At 50.4% G+C, this 18,289-nt stretch overlaps 1 protein-coding gene across 4 annotated transcripts in view; it reads left to right on the forward strand.

Annotated features, from left to right (window-relative positions):
- LOC116955754 (delta-sarcoglycan-like) overlaps positions 1-11,604 on the forward strand; it is an 80,549-nt gene extending 68,945 nt beyond the window's left edge. For all 4 annotated transcript variants that reach the window (XM_076053584.1, XM_032977041.2, XM_076053585.1 and 1 more), the window contains 2 exons: positions 8,423-8,643; positions 10,274-11,604. In XM_076053584.1, the coding sequence (XP_075909699.1) occupies positions 8,423-8,617 (195 nt within the window). In that variant the 3' untranslated portion in view covers positions 8,618-8,643; positions 10,274-11,604. The remainder of the gene's footprint in view (positions 1-8,422; positions 8,644-10,273) is intronic.
- The last annotated feature ends 6,685 nt before the right edge of the window (positions 11,605-18,289 follow it).

Below are 18,289 nucleotides of genomic sequence, written 5' to 3' on the forward strand. Positions count from 1 at the left end.
GGGAGAGAGACACGGGGAGAGAGAGACACGGGGAGAGACATACACGGGGAGAGAGACATGGGGAGAGAGACACGGGGAGAGAGACACGGGGGGAGAGACACGGGGGAGACGCGGGGAGAGAGATGCGGGTAGAGAGACACGGGGAGAGAGACACGGAGAGAGAGAGACACGGGGAGAGAGACACGGGGAGAGAGAGACACCGGGAGAGAGACACGGGGAGAGAGAGACACGGGGAGAGAGACACGGGAAGAGAGGAGCGGAATGGCACGGTGACAGGGAGAGAGAAGGGGAGACCGGAAGAGCGAGAGATGATTCACTCCGAGCAGACCGTGTGGCCGCTGGGTTTGGAAAGAGCACTCACATGTTGTGTGATGGAGGCACGCACCTCTGATTGGCTACGTTCGGTGCGAAAGAAGTTCAACATACATGCATGCGTGGATGGTGGTGGTTGATGTTGATATCGCGGCAGTCTGGAATGCTCTTCCCTTCTGATATTGGGAAGCCACTGGGCGCTGCGAACTTTTAAATCATCATCATCATCATCGTCATCATCATCATCGTCATCATCATCATCGTCATCATCATCATCGTCATCATCGTCATCATCATCATCGTCATGATCATCGTCATCATCATCGTCATTTTGAGCATCATCATCGTCATCATCGTCATCATCGTCATCATCATCGTCATCATCGTCATCATCGTCATTGTCGTCATCGTCATCATCATCGTCATCATCATCATCGTCATCATCATCATCGTCATCATCGTCGTCATCATCATCATTGCCATCATCATCATCATCATTGCCATCATCATCAACATCGTCGTCATCATCATCATCATCATTGCCACCATCATCATCATCTAGCTTGACAAACTAATTTATTTAAAACTTCTTTGTTGCGCTTAGTTTTGCTGTCCTCACAGCGCGCCTCTCATTGCCACGCTTGGCCACGTACGGTGTGAAAGAAGTTCCACGTTCACGCACGGTCGGGCTCACGCGGAATTCGGGAATCTATCAGGAGGTGGCGTGCGAGTCCCACAGCCACGCTGTGGGGACGGCTGAACGTACTCTTTGGTTCTATTCGGTAAAGTCACGTCGTAGGTAAAAAAACGTAAAACAACAAAAATCACGACGTTTCGGCCACAGCACAAGCGGCCTTCATCAGTTCAGATCTACAAACGCAGACACAATTTCAACCGAGAGGATGGTTTCAAATTAAGCACAATTTCAACCGAGAGGGTGGTTTTAAAATAAGGAACCATTGGAAGGATGTTCTAAATCGAACGAAACATTAAACTAATTTTCAATGGTGCAGTATATTTTTCTCAAGTAGTGGTACCCCAAACTTTCGCAGCTCTTAAAACATTCCCTTTTCACACCATCAATAGGTAAACTCCCCACCCCGCCCCAAACGGCAAGTCCACCCGCACGTACACCACCTCTATGCTAAGTCGGCCAATCAAACGCTAATTTTTTAATGCTAATTCCTTTCTCAAGGCACCTTGTTTGCTCGCACACAGCTTAAAGGTCCGCGGTCTGAGCGTGGCTGTGTTTCACTCCAGCGCTGTCCTCGAGACAGCGCTGATCCCTTCACCTGATGAAGGCCGCTTGTGTTGTGGCCGAAACGTCGTGATTTTTGTTGTTTTAATCTATAACCTACGTGGTGACTTTACCGAATAGAACCAAAGAGTATGTATGGATCCTTGCAGTCACGAAAGCTTCAAATCTAGAATTGACGGCTGAACGATTTGGGGGAAATCTCCAATTGGGATTTTTTTCTGACGGATATTGCGAGTGCGATTGGATTTGGGGTGAATTTTTTTTTGTCAAGTCAGGCTCCAGCTCGATATTCGCTGTGCAATAGATGTAAAACATGCGATGGAGCGTGAGCACGCGACACCATCACGATATATGAACTGCTCCGTATAGTCTAGATTTAAAGCTTTTGTGACTGCAAGGATCCATACATACTCTTTGGTTCTATTCGGTAAAGTCACGTAAAAAAATAACAAAAAATAAAAATAAAAAAATTCACGACGTTTCGGCCACAACACAAGTGGCCTTCATCAGGTGAAGGCACGTAAAAAAAAACAACAAAACATTAAAATAAAAAATTCACGACGTTTCGGCCACAACACAAGTGGCCTTCATCAGGTGGTCGAAACGTCGTGAATTTTTTATTTTTATTTTTTGTTGTTTTTTTCACGAGACTTTACCGAATAGAACCAAAGAGTATGCTCCATATATTCTAATGCAAGGATGAGAGCTTGAGACAGCTTCCAACATGCATTCATTGCAATTTTTTAATTGCTATGGAACAATCAAACATGGAACAATTGTTAAGTGAATAAAGTTGTAGTAATAAAACACGAAACAATTCCATTAAGAAAGTAAAAGGACTTTACAAATCGCAAAAAAAAAAAGCCGCAGGCCTTTCCGATATGTTAATCGTATTGTTTCAAATTGCGATTGATCGATTGGAAATCGATTAGAAGTCGATTAATCGTTCAGCCCGAGTCCTGGGACCTCCCTTGCCACTATCAAACTATAACAATGAGTTTCGATTTGAAGCTTTCGTGACTGCAAGGATTCCCGACAGGTCTGTACCTTTCACCCGAAGACGGCCGCTTACGTTGTGGCCGAAACGTCGTGAGAATTTTATTGTGTTATTTTATTATTTCATTCTCATTCTAGGTGACTTTACCGAAAGATCCAAAGAAGATGTAACAATGAGGTTTTTACCTTTTCCGGCAATAGCACTGGAGTTGGGTTATGACGTCAAAACACCAAACAGAATAATTTATCAAGGATTCGTGTTGCACAGCGGTTAGCACGCTACCGCTACGACCCCCGACTACGAACCCGAGTTCGATTCCCGCTCACGGCCAACACCAGCGCCGGCGATGGTTATCCGAAGCGGTCCTGGGCCGCCTCCTCCCCTAGGTCGACTCAGCCTCAGCACGAGTCGACCTGGCGGTGCGGTAAAGACGTCGCCAAGTCGGGGAGACAAAGGCGGCCGGGCGGGCGTGGTTGCCGGCCGGCCACCCACCCCCTCGTGTGCCACTGTGGCCCCCCCCGCCCCTCCCCCCTTCATAGGCACTGCTGCTGCTCGTGACCAACAGCACTTGCCCCAACAGTCTGCTACAGGCTGCACGGGGGATCTTTGTCTTTGTCTCTCCGATTGGCGCGGGGAGCGGTGGTGTAGTGGTTAGCGCTACGCTGCGCTACCAACCGGTCAGAGGCTCGGGTTCGATTCCCACTCACGGCCCACGCGGGGTGCTGGTGGCGGTGCGATGGGAGACAATCACTCATTGGGATCTCACAGAGCGAAGCGGATCAATAATATCATCATCATCGTCATCATCGCTACCACCTCAACGTCTGCCAGTAGGGTGGCGATGTTGCTGCTGTGTGGTCTAGCCTAGGGGCACCCCCAGTGGCAGCTGCCCCTGTGCGTCAGTCTGTCAGTAGGGTAGCGATGTTGCTGCTGTGTGATCTAGCCTAGGGGCACCCCCAGTGGCAGCTGTCCCCCGTATGAGTTACACAACAACAGCCGCTATTCGCCATTAAGTGGCGGTGACATCACCACGACGCTTGTGCCAGGCTATCTGCACGTTGAGGCCCCGTGAAGTATCAAACGCCCGCAGGAGGTCACGGGGCAGACCCAGCAGGTGCCACGGGTCGACTGACTGAGATGACTGGCTGATGCACCACCTGTGCCCCCTACTGTGCCAACCTGCTGTGCTTTGGCCACCCGGCGCTCCGCTCGTTGTTGTGAGCGTCGCTCCTCTGACCTCCGTTGTTGTTGGAGGGCGACTGCCTCTTACTGCCCAGTAGCGGCCTACACGAGCCTCCTCCACAGATGCCGATCTTGACACCGCTGGTACCAGTCATTGGCAAGTCCACTCAGCTCCACATCCTCCTGTACCACATCACTCCATCTCATCTCTAGCCCGTGTCGCGCCTGTTTAGCCCCCTCGATCCGGCCGAACAAAAGCTGTTTAGGCGGGCTACATGACCCAGCCAACATAACCTTGCCTGCTGGAGGAGCTCACCGATGGAACCTTATCCAGATCTTTCAAGGATTTGTGAGCTCCTCACACAATCCAGCCTGGTTAAACCCAGGATGGATCGTAGGCAGGCCAGCCTAAATGTTTCCAATCAGCGAAGATGCTCCATTAGGGGGTCCACGTTTCGCAAGCGTAGAGAAGGGAGGGAATGACCGTGGCCGAGAAGACTTGAAGCTTCGTGCGGAGTGACAGACCAGGTAGCTTCCACACAGCGTTACGCAACCGATGAAAAGATAATGCCGCTCGACTGATTCTGAGTGAGACCTCTGCTGTCAAATCGGAGCCGGTCATGAGCACACTGCCTAGATATGGGAAACTCTCCACTCTCTCCACAACTGCACCATCACCGATTGGGAGTTGTTGGGGTGGAGTGCCCGATGGTACAAAATACCCAGGCAGGTGCTTAGTTTTGGTGGGGCTGATGGTAAGGCCCCATCTCTTAGTGGCACGCTCCAGTTTCAGCAGCAGCGTCTCTAACGCCTCCTCTGAGTGAGCGGCAATTACCAGATCATCAGCATACATAACGTGGTTGAGCAATAGGGAGCCATCCCTTGACCACACCCGGGCATCGATCAGCCTCCCATTGTATCTGTACCAGATTGGAAATTCATCTGGTACAGCCATCAAAGGCTTCACGAACTACGTGGTCGAAAAATATGTTAAATAATGTGAGCCAGAGGACATCCCTGTCGCACCCCAAGGTGTACAGGGAATGGCTTCAACTCCCAGCCATGTAGTTTTACCCGGACCCGCTCACCATCATGAAGGTCCTAAATGATCATGAGCAGAGAGTCAGGGTCTTCGGAAGCACGAAGAACAACCCAGAGCCTAGGTCTACTGATGGTATCATAGGCCTTGACCAGGTCAATAAAGCAGAGATGTAGGTCTTGTGGGAATTCCCTACACCTCTGCTGTAGCAAACGGACAGAAAATATGGCATCTGTGCAGGACCGCCCTCTCCTCAGCGTGCCTGGCAAGGCGATGTTGAATAATCCTTGCCAGGACCTTTCCCGGCACACTGAGGAGTGAGATGCCCCTGTAGTTGTTACAGTCTGTGCGGTCCCCCTTCTTAAAGAGGGGGACCACCAGGGCATCATTCCAATCCTGCGGAACCCGTCCAGTGGTTCAGACTGTTGTTATGATGTCATGTAGGGCAGTCTGTGCACAAACGCCACCCTCCCTCAGCATTTCGCTTGGGAGATCATCTCTGCCCGCTGCCTTTCCTGGTCTCAGACTCCGGATCGCCTTCAGTACTTCCTCAACAGATGGCACCTCAGCCAGCCACTCACAGGGGGTGACTTCTTCTTCCAATATTTGAGGCACTGCAGCCTCAGCAGGGTCATCCCCACTTTGTCCCACGATGTTTTTCATGTGGAGGGATTTCTCCTCCCCCTGGACTTCACATAAATGCTCAGCAAATCTGCAAACCTGTTCCAGGGGGTCGGAGATTGGACCACCGTTTTTTCCCCTAATTATGGTAATAGGTGTGACACTGCAGGTTACTTTTTTATGGACTTAAATAGGGATTTGTGATCGCAGGCCATTGAGGGAAACTCCAAGGCTGTGGTAAGCCTCCTTATTCTCTGACGTGGGATGCTGTAGCCGATGACAGTGGGCCTGTCGCTTTTTCTCAGCCATCCTGAACACCTCCTCTGTCAGCCAGGGTCTCTGGGGAGGTCTGGACCGTGCACCCAAAGCAGCCATTGCAGCTGCATGAGTCACACTCTTAAAGCTCGCCCATTTACCCTCGACATATGGCAGAGTTAGGGGACGATGCTAACCCCAGCCGCAAGCGATGATGAAATTCTCGCTTGCAACTTTCATCAGCTAGCTGAGATCAAGCCACCTTAAGTTTGAATGGGGTCCTAGGTGTACACCCACCACCGGAGTGTAAGAATGGCAGGTGCATCTTATAGATGACAAGTCGATGGTCAAAGGGCAGATCAGCTCCACGGTAGGTCCTGGTGTCAAGGACATGGGCCCGCATCCGCTGTTCCGTCACTATGTAGTCCAGCAGATGTTCTTGCTTGGACCCGGCATGCATCCATGATGTTGTTAGGATGCGCCGATGCCGGAACAGCATGTTGGTAATTACAAGCCCATGGGCTGCACAAAAATCTAGCAGCCTCCTACCGTTGTTATTGAGCTGATCTGGCCATTCCTTCCAATCACTCCAGACCAGGTGCCAGCATTATGACCAACTCGGGCGTTGAAGTCACCCAACAAGATGACTCTATCCCGAGGGGCCATTTTAGCCAGCACCTGTGACAGGTCATAGAAGGCATCTGACTCATCGGCCTTGCCTGCATCCCTCCACGGATGTTCGTCTTCGGTGGGGGCATAAGTAACCACGACCACCACTCCTCGCCTCTGGTTGATGGGAAGGCGAGCCCAAAGTAGCCTGGGGCTTACAGCTTCCCACATCTCACTGCTATGCTCCCACGCCCCGCCCCCTTCATTATTTTGTTCAGAAGAAGAGACACTCCCTGTTGTTTGGCAGTCTCGTGCCCCGAGTAGAGGACTGTCCACCCCTCATGGTGACAGGAGCCAGAGCCGGTCCACCGATCCTCCTGAAAGCCACAGAGATCAAGGCGGTACCCGACAGAAGTGGCAGCCTCTCCTCCGCAGTGAGCGTTCGAACATTCCACGTGGCCATCTGTAGTGGCTTTTTGTTTTTTCTGGAGGAGCCCCGAGGGTAGAGATTCAATCTCCTGGCTCCGCCAAATGGGGTTTGGCCAGGAGACGTCATAGACGCCTGTCCCCCCGGGGCCTCCGGCACAAGCTTATTAATTAGATATAATTTTACTTGGTTTAGTGGTAATTTATTGATGGAGGGGTTACCAGCCCTTCGCACCCGTCCAGAGCCCCATTTGGCTGCTGTGGTGGCTACAAAGACCCTGAGGGGAAAGGCCAATTGGAATTGGCCCTCCCCTCCACGGTACTGTCCAAGACAGCGTTGCCCGTCCGGAACCACGAGGAGGTAGGGGGTTGTTTTTGCCGGACAACACACACAGACACAACAACAACCGCCATTCGCCATTAAGTGGCGGTGACGTCACCACGACGCCTGTGCCAGGCCATGTGCACCTTGAGGCCACGTGAAGTGTCGAACGCTCGCTGGCAGGTCACGGGGCAGACCCAGGTGCCGCGGGTCGACTGACTGAGATGACTGAGATGACTGGCTGATGCACCACCTGTGCCCCCTACTGTGCCAACCTGCTGTGCCTTAGCCACCCGGCCCTCCGCTCGTTGTTGTGAGCGTCGCTCCTCCGCCCTCCGTTGTTGTTGGAGGGCGACTACCTCCAACTGCCCAGTAGCGTCCTTCACGAGCCTCCTCCACAGAGGCCGATCTTGACACCGCTGGTACCAGTCATCGACAAGTCCACTCAGCTCCACGTCCTCCTGTACCACATCACTCCATCTCTTCTCTAGCCCGTACCGCGCTCATTTAGCCCCCTCGATACGGCCAAACAAAAGCTGTTTCGGCATGCGGTGGCTGGGCATGCGGGGTACATGACCCAGCCATCGCAGCCTTGCCCGCCGGAGAAGCTCACCGATGGGACCTTGCCCAGATCTTTCAAGCATTTGTGAGCTCCTCACACAATCCAGTCTGGTTAAACCCAGGATGGATCGTAGGCAGGCCAGCCTAAATGTGTCTAACTGGCGAAGATGTTCCATTAGGGGGGTCCACGTTTCGCAAGCGTAGAGAAGGGAGGGAATGACCGTGGCCGAGAAGACCTGAAGCTTAGTGCGGAGCGACAGACCAGGTAGCTTCCACACAGCGTTACGCAACCGATGAAAAGATATTGCCGCTCGACTGATTCGGAGTGAGACCTCTGCTGTCAAACCGGACACACACACCTGTACACACACACCTGTACACACACACACCTGTACACACACACCTGTACACACAAACACCTGTACACACACACCTGTACACCTGTACACACACCTGTACACACACGCCTATACACACATACACCTGTACACACACACCTGTACACACACACACACCTGTATACACACCTGTACACACACACCTGTACACACACGCACACACACCTGTACACACACCTGTACACCTGTACACACACCTGTACACACACACCTGTACACACACACCTATACACACACCTGTACACACACCTGTACACCTGTACACACACACCTGTACACACACGCACACACACCTGTACACACACCTGTACACACACGCACACACACCTGTACACACACACACCTGTACACACACGCACACACACCTGTACACACACCTGTACACCTGTACACACACCTGTCGTGATGGCCGGGTTGTTGCTGTTGTGGTCTTCGAGGGCAGATCGTGCTGGACTCGGAGACGATCCGGGTGCCGAACCTCCCGCGGGGTGGCGGCGGTGGCCCCCCGGGGCAGGGCCAGCGGGCGCCCGAGGGGGTCCACGAGCTGTGTGCGTGTCCCGGCGGGAAGCTCTACCTGGCCGCGGCCAAGGCCGAGGGGGGCCAGGGGTGCCGGGCCGCGGGGGTCGTGTGCGACTGAGTGCGTGCACGCGCACGCACGCACGTGTGAGTACACGCGCGCACACGCTCACACACGTGCGTACACGCACACACGCGCGAGCGTACACACGTGTACACACGCACGTGTACACACGGACATACACACGTGTACACACGCACACGTGCGTACACACACACACACACGTGTACACACGGACATACACACGTGTACGCACACACGCGCACGTGTATAAACGCGCACACACACTCACACACGTGCGTACACGCACACACACGCGCGAGCGTACACACGTGTTCACACGCACACGTGCGTACACACACACACACACGTGTACACACGGACATACACACGTGTAGGCACACACACGCACCTGTGTGCACACGAACATACACATGCGTACACACGCATACGTATGTACACACACATACACACAAACTTACACACGAACATACACACACGTGTGTACACACACACAAATTTACACACGTGTGTACACACACACACGTGTGTACACACTTAGACACGAACATACACACGTGTACACACGCACACGTGTGTACATACGCACATGGACACGTGTCCAGACAACACGTGTACATATGAACATACACACACGTATACACACACACGTGTACACATGCATTAAATTATGTGTGTACACACACACGTGTACACACTCATGACGTGGATACACAGACACACGTATGTACACACATTACATTATGTGTACACACACGTGTACACACCCATTGCATTGTGTGTACACACACGTGTACACACCCATTGCATTACACGTGTGTACACACACACGTGTACACACGCATTACATTTGTGGTACACACACACACGTGTACACACGCATTACATTGTGTGTACACACACATACGCGTGTTAAGTGCGCGTGTGTGTATATGTTTGTGTGTGCATGTGTGTATGTGTTTGTGTATATGTACGTGTATATATGTTGGCACAGTAGGGGTCACAGGTGGTGCATCTGTCAGTAGTCATCTCAGTCAGTCGACCCGTGGCACCTGCTGGGTCTGCCCCGTGACCTCCTGCACCTAGCCTGGCACAGTAGAGAGGCACAGGTGGAGCATCTGGCAGTCGTCATCTCAGTCAGTCGACCCGTGGCACCCGCTGGGTCTGTCCCCGTGACCTCCTGCCAGCGGGCGTTCGACACCTCACGTGGCCTCAACGTGCACCTAGCCTGGCACAACAAGGGCCATATGTATGTGTATATGTATACTTGTGGGGAGCTGCAATGTAGTGGTTAGCGCTGCGCTACGAACCCGGCGACCCGAGTTCGATTCCCGCTCACGGCCACCACCACTCAGCGACGATTATCTGAACCGGTCCCGGGCCTCCCCTAGGTCGACTCAGCCTCAAATGAGTACCTGGTGCGGTGTGTAAACATTGCCACTAGGGAGACAAAGGCGGCCGGGCGTGGTGCTGGCCACCCACCCCTCGTGTGCCGTTCCGGCCTTCATAGGTGCTGCTCGCTAACAGCACTTGCCCCTGCAGTCTGTTAAGGCTATACGGGGGATCTTTGTATATACGTGTACGTACGTATGTGTATGTGTGTAATAATATGTATATACGTGTGTGTGTGTATTTGTTCTCTAATGCTCTTTTTTTGTATGCCCCCTCTCCCTCCCACCCCCATCGTTTTCATAGGAAACCTCCGACTTCTGAGGCGATCCACACCACGCATTTGCGGGAGTTGTTTATTATTATAATTATTATATATTCTTTGTCGCAAGAAGGAGGAAGCTGCCCGTTTGCATAAGGAGACGGGAAACGTGTATCTCGAGGGCTGGGGGTGGTGTGGGTGGCGGAAACACAGGAAGAAAAACAACCCGGCGAGTTCTGAGGCTGTTACGCGACTTTCTTTCGAAAACGAAATGGCCTGGGAAGAGACGGTGGGATGGCGGATTTTGCGTTGTGAAGAAAGTTAACCGAGACAGAAGATGAAGAAGTTGATGAAGATGACGGTGGTGGTCGCGCAACTGTTTTTAATCATTATTACTACTACGATCATGGAACAACCCTAAACCCCGCAAGAGAGACGTTATCGCGGTTGAGGAATTTTTTTAAAAAACGTGGTTTTTCCCCCCTCCGCCAAAGTAACAAAATGGCGTCGTAGGAAAACAAAATGGCGTCGTAGGAAAACAAAATGGCGTCGCTGAAACAAAAATGGCGGCGACGAAAACTATTTTTGTGACAAAATCAACATCTAGGAGGCTCTTTGCTCGCGAATGAACGGATATTTGTCTAAAAGTTTAACCGAGTGTGCGTTTGCGACAAATATGCAGTGTTCATCCTGGCCGGATGTCGGTAGCGTGTGTTTGTTTCTGAGGTGATTTTTAAATATATAATAACAATAATCTGAGGTGATTTGTACATTAATCACTGGGGGCGACGTGGCGAATATAAAAAAGACCAGCAGATGATGATGTCTCCTTCACGTATTAGCCTCTCCAAATAAAGAACCCACAATTTCAGCAGCATTGATTCAGTATAAAGCTTGAGTGAATCAGCATTGATTCAAGCAGAACCTGGCTTTGCTGATGAGATGCTGAAAATGCGTTAAAAAAGAGCTTCATAGCTCATCAGATTCCTCCAGTATAAATAAATATTCTGATTCAATGCCGTTGAAAGCTATTCACTTACCGAAAGCCGTGCGTGTGGCTAATGGGATGTGTTAAAAGAAAAAACGAAAGTTATTCTATTTTATGTGGAGAGGTGGATATATGACGAAGATGCAATCGTCTGATTATGTATTTTGTTACGAGGTGATTTGGGTCATATTTGAAAAATGAAATGACAATACAGTATTGTTAATGATGGAGTTCTGAACGCTTATGGTTTTACAAGGTGAATGGGCTATATCGGAAGCCCCGGTGTGCATTTGTCTGGGTTTTTATTTCATATTAACAACCGTGTGTCGATTAATATTCCTTTAACGGTTTGTTTGTTTTTGAGAATAAACACGATATTTCTTGGAAGTTTGCACTGTTAACCGTCGGATTAAAACTCGTAAATTTACCACTCTAAAAAATTTGGCGGCTACAAAATAAATCACGTGGCGTTTTACAAATCGGCAGGAGGCGTTCTTTCAGGAACACAAGTTTGTGGGACAATTATTTTTTTGTTGCTAAAATATTTACGAACATATGAAGAGTGACCCAAAGGGCACCGTGACGTGATGTGCGCTTGGAACCCCAGCGTCCCCCGAGTTCAATTTCCCGCTCGCGACCGACAACATGCTGAGCTTCTTTTGCACCGTACGTAGCCAACCGTGCTGATCGGAGGTGCGGGGGGGAGGACAACATGGTAGACACAAAAAGCAATTCATAATAAAGGTTTTTGGGGTTAGATTGAATCAGTATAAAAATGTTGTGTCGTGACCCTCCCCCACCCGACACGGCCAGTAAGGGATTTGTCACGTAACCAACGCGCGCCAATTAGTTTGCGACTTCGGCCCACCGCTGTGTTGGAGAGTAAATCCACAACATTTTCCGACTTGAGTGGCACGACGTTTCGCTGCTAATCACGTCGACCAGCATCATCGGGCGATTTTGCCAGAATGGCGAAGGCAATCCACCTGGATTTAAAGCTTTCGTGACTGCAAGGATTCACCTTCTTTGGTTCTTTCGGTAAAGTCACCACGTAGAATGAGAATAAAATTATAAATTTATAAAATAACACAATAAAAATTCTCACGACGTTTTCGGCCACGACACAAGCGGCCTTTGATCAAGTGAAGGGACGAGACTGTCTGGAGGACAGCGCTGGAGCGAACACAGCCAAGCTCAGACCGCGACCTTTAAGCTGTGTGAGAAGAAACAGAGCGCCTTGACAAAGGAATTAGCACTTTAACATAGCCATTTCTGTGACCAGTCACTTAGCTAATCACTCAGCTATTTCAATGCTAAATTCTATGCTAATTCCTTTGTCAAGGCGCTCTGTTTCCTCTCACACAGCTTAAAGGTCGCGGTCTGAGCTTGGCTGTGTTCGCTCCAGCGCTGTCCTCCAGACAGTCTCGTCCCTTCACCTGATGAAGGCCGCTTGTGTTGTGGCCGAAACGTCGTGAGAATTTTATTGTGTTATTTGATTTTATTAATTTATTATTTTATTCTCATTCTACGTGACTTTACCGAAAGAACCATAGAAGAACAATCCACCTGCTTCCAGTCTTAAATAGAGCAGCATCAGGACGACGTCATCACTGAACCCATCACGTGCAGAGATCAGAGGTGGGGGAGGGGGGTCATTGTAATTATCGAATAGATTAGGAATCATTTAAATCTTAAATGTTTTTTTGGGGTTAGATCACGTAAATATATAAATGTGTTGTTAAACCCACCACCACCCGACACAGCCAAATAGTAAGGGTTATTCTTAGCTTTTTCGGTAAAGTCACATTGAAGGGAAACAATAAAATATATAAAACAATACAAATTCTCACGACGTTTCGTGAGAATTTTCTCACGACGTTTCGTGATAATTTTTATTGTTTTATATATATTTTATTATTTTATTGTTTCCCTTCAACGTGACTTTACCGAAAGAGCTAAGAATTAATGCAAACCAACACACCTGATGACGACCGTTTGTGTTATGGTCGAAACGTCGTGAGAATTTTAGTTGTTTCATATATATTTTATTATTTTATTGTTTCCCTTCAACGTGACTTTACCGAAAGAGCTAAGAATATGAATTACTGCAGTCACGAAAGCTTTAAATCAAAATTTATAGTAAGGGTTGTCACATAAACAGAACGTGCCAATTCGTGACTAGTACAGCACCACCGGTATGTTGGAGATATTGGTCGCGGAAGTCTACGTGTTAAATCATTTAATTAGCATGCGAATCCTCTACAACAAAAAATAAGCAATTCTAAAGCAATGAGTTTGTCAATCTAGATTTCTAGACTCTTTGGTTATTTCGGTAAAGTCACGTAGGTAGAAAAATAAAGAATAAATCACGACGTTTCGATCGCAACACAAGCAATCGTGGAAAGATACAGCAGTAGAACTGCTGATTTCTAGATTTTAAAAGTGCCACAGCTCCCAGTGGCTTCCTAACATCGGACGGAAGAGCGCGTTCCAGACGGCCGCGGAAGCAGCGCAATCCGAAAGCGGCGCGCGACGCGATGACGGCAGAGCCAAAAGCCGCTGCCGCCGCTACAAGGATGACAAGCGGAGTTCGCGTGGCCGATGGTCCGATGCTCATCGGCCAAGGTATCGTGGCGTAACGACTTGACGCACTTCTCTTGAGATGTCACTTCATTGAAGACACGTTCACTTGACATCAGGCGGAGACCCCACCGCAACAGCCCCGAGGTTTCCCGCGCATCTCCCCCTTATATACCAACCGAGGCTACGCCCCCTTTCCCGAACCTTCTCACTGACTCTGGACGCTAGCTCCACCGACAGACTCCACCGTCCTCTTCCGTCACATGACCACGCTCCCTTCTCAATCGTTCCTGTAGCCACCAGTCCCTTCGCACTCACAACTGACTCCCCTGTCATTACCTCCCGTGGCCACCAGTCCCTTCGCACTCACAACTGACTCCCCTGTAATTACCTCCCGTGGCCACCAGTCCCTTCACACTCACAACTGATGCCCCTGTCACTACCTCCCGTGGCCACCAGTCCCTTCACACTCACAGCTGATGCCCCTGTCATTACCTCCCGTGGCCACCAGTCCCTTCACACTCACAGCTGATGCCCCTGTCATTACCTCCCGTGGCCACCAGTCCCTTCACACTCACAGCTGATGCCCCTGTCATTACCTCCCGTGGCCACCAGTCCCTTCACACTCACAGCTGATACCCGTCATTACCTCCCGTGGCCACCAGTCCCTTCACACTCACAACCGATACCCCTGTCCATTACCTCCCGTGGCCACCAGTCCCTTCACACTCACAACCGATACCCCTGTCCATTACCTCCCGTGGCCACCAGTCCCTTCGCACTCACAACTGATACCCCTGTCATTACCTCCCGTGGCCACCAGTCCCTTCACACTCACAACTGATACCCCTTTCATTACCTCCCGTGCGTGGGTCGCCTGTCGTGTGCGGTTGTAGGTGCGTGGGTCGCCTGTGTAGTAGCGTGCAGTAGCTACTACACGTGTAGTAGCGACTACTGGCAGTTGCAGACTGCACGGACAACGGAGAGCAAAGTGCCACCTTTCTCTGAGCGAAAGTTGGCCCTGGGGACTTCCGCAGACAAAGTTCCTCCGCAACAAGCCACCAACAAAGACAAAGATCACCCGCGTAGCCTCGGGGCAAGTGCTGTCAGCAGCGCAAGCTCTCCGAAGACTCCGCTGGAAAGCAAAGCAATTTTTTTTTTTATATAGAAATGGACTTCAAGATATAGTTTTCAAACACCAAATGTGACCCTTGCAAAAGGGACAACTTTCGCCTCAAAAAGGGTCACAGAGTGCAGTAATTATTAATATGAGGCAGTGACGTGAAGGTTAAATACATTGGGAATTTCCCGCACACCACCACATCCAGTATACACATTTATTTTGGCTGTAGCGACTCTTAACCACTCACAGGCCACCTACCCACATCTACGCCGTGTCCCGGACAGCACTAAACTAAGCAATACAACTAAACTATTATTTTTTATTTTACCAGGTAAGGAGAACTGAGATAAATACAAGTCTGTACTATAACGCCACGTGCTGTTTTTCATAACGCGAATTGGATATAACGCAATGATTAATGTATTACAGGGAAGACACTTTTGTATATAACGGCGAATGAGATTCGGATACAAATAGATGATTAATGTATTACAGGGAACACATTTTTGTATATAACAGCGAATGACAATTGGATACAAATCGATGATTAATGTATTACAGGGAACACATTTTTGTATATAACAGCGAATGACAATTGGATACAAATCGATGATTAATGTATTACAGGGAACACATTTTTGTATATAACGGCGAATGACAATTGGATACAAATCGATGATTAATGTATTACAGGGAACACATTTTTGTATATAACGGCGAATGACAATTGGATACAAATCGATGATTAATGTATTACAGGGAACACATTTTTGTATATAACGGCGAATGACAATTGGATACAAATCGATGATTAATGTATTACAGGGAACACATTTTTGTATATAACGGCGAATAAGAATTGGATACAAATAGATGATTAATGTATTACAGGGAACACATTTTTGTATATAACGGCGAATGACAATTGGATATAACGCGATTATGAATGTATAATAGGGAACACATCTTTCTACAACGCGGAATGCGAAGTGGATACAACACGATAGAACGAACGGAACTACACCGTGAGTAGGGATAAGCGCTCGTAGCGGCTGCCTCTGGTGTAGCGTCGTCGTCGTCACGCAAGGCACTGGGATGCTGCTGGATGCTTCTAGATGCTACCCACGCGCCTCGGTCTTTGCACGGCCTGCATTGTGCATCGCGCGTGCTATCGCGGGCTGTGCTCTACCCCCTATATTAATGATCATAACGCGGGGTTCTTGAGGAACGCCACTGCCCGCCGCTGCGTCATAGGAGAACAGGCCTCTAGCTCTTTTACAGAAGGGTCCTGGCCACAAATGACAGCTCAAGCAAGCGGGCTTATCATCATCATCATCGTCGTCGTCGTCGTCGTCGTCGTCGTTGTCGTCGCGTGTAAATGCACAGCGGTCAAGTAACTCTTGAGCGCACGCCGCTTCCCAATGTCGAGGGAGAAACCTGGAAGACCCGGAGAAAAATTCCGCGCGACGACACGGGGAGAGGGAGAGGCTCCGAATACACCACGTGCGTCGTCGGGCCTGCGATGGAACCCACGGCGCAATCCTAACCCAAAGCGTTGGGTTAGGATTGCGGGGAGTGGCGGCACAGTGGTTAGCGCGCCGCTCCATGAACCCGGCTGTGACCCCAGTTCGATTTCTGCTCAAGGCCACCGCCACCAACACCACCACCACAAACAACAACAACAACCGGTGAAGATTACCTGAACCGTTCCTCCGCCTACCCTAGGTCGACTCAGCCTCGAAATGAGCAACCCCATCGTGTACCGTGCCGACCTCTATAGGCGCTGCTCGCTAACAGCGCTTGCCCCGACAGTCTGTTACAGGCTGTACGGGGGATCTTTGCCTTCGGTGGTGGGGCGACGTGCGGGTCTCTCGAAACGTTCCAGTTAAGACTTAAAAGGCCAACGTGGAAGAGTGGGCCAAGATGCACCTCGAGAGCACTTGCAGGGCTGCGCCTGTGCCTTGCGGGTTCATACCCGAGAAACGAGTCGCACACACTGGCTGGTTGCATGCAATGGAACGGTTCGCGTGTGGAGGTCTCCTGCAACCAGTCGCGGGCGACTTGTGCCATCGACTGGTTGCGGGCAACTTGTGCAATCAACCGGTTGCGAGCAACTTGGGCAATCAACCGGTTGCTGGTTACAGTAGAGGCTAACTCAACTCCCACGCGTCGATTTGCTCGGCGATGAGGGATGTTGGGGTGAGGGATACGGGGGGGGTGGTTAGGGATTTGGTGAGTGGAGGGGTGAGGGATTTGGTGAGTGGAGGAATGAGCGATGTGGTGAGCGGAGGGGTGAGTGACGTGGTGAGCGGAGAGGTGAGCGACGTGGTGAGTGGAGAGGTGAGCGACGTGGTGAGCGTAGAGGTGAGCGACGTGGTGAGCGTAGAGGTGAGGCACTTGCAAGACGACACGATGCCAGGTGACATGAGCCTTCGTCAGTTTCCAATTGTGTCGTAGGTGTCTGAAAAATCACACAAAGACAAAGATCCCTCGTGTAGCCTTCACACACACACTCACACACACACTCACTCACACACACTCACACACACACTCACACACACTCACACACACACTCACACACACTCACACACACTCACTCACACACACACCCACACACACACTCACTCACACACTCACTCACACACCCTCACACCCACTCACACACTCACCCACACACTCACACACTCACCCACACACTCACACACCCTCACACAGACCCACAACCTCACCCACACACTCACACACCCTCACACTCACACACTCACCCACTCACCCACACACTCACCCACTCACCCACTCACACACACACACACTCACCCACACACTCACCCACTCACACACACTCACACACTCACACACTCACCCACACACTCACACACTCACCCACACACTCACCCACACACTCACCCACACACTCACATACTCACTCACACACACTCACACACACACTCACCCACACACTCACACACACACTCACCCACACACTCACACACGCTCTCTGTGTGTGTGTGTGCTCTGTGTGTGTGTGTGTGTGCTGTGTGCTCTCTCTGTGTGTGTGTGTGCTCTCTCTGTGTGTGTGTGCTCTCTGTGTGTGTGCTCTCTGTGTGTGTGTGCTCTGTGTGTGTGTGTGCACTCTGTGTGTGTGCTCTCTCTCTGTGTGTGTGTGCTCTCTCTCTCTCTCTGTGTGTGCTCTCTCTGTGTGTGTGTGTGCTCTGTGTATGTGCTCTGTGTGTGTGTGTGCTCTGTGTATGTGTGTGTGCTCTCTCTCTGTGTGTGCTCTCTCTCTGTGTGTGTGCTCTCTCTCTGTGTGTGCTCTCTCTCTCTCTGTGTGTGTGTGCTCTGTGTATGTGTGTGTGCTCTCTGTGTGTG

This window comes from Petromyzon marinus, chromosome 61 (assembly GCF_048934315.1).
Source record: "Petromyzon marinus isolate PM22_M1 ecotype Great Lakes invasive population chromosome 61, UKy_Petmar_22M1.pri1.0, whole genome shotgun sequence".
NCBI classification, from domain to species: domain Eukaryota; kingdom Metazoa; phylum Chordata; class Hyperoartia; order Petromyzontiformes; family Petromyzontidae; genus Petromyzon; species Petromyzon marinus.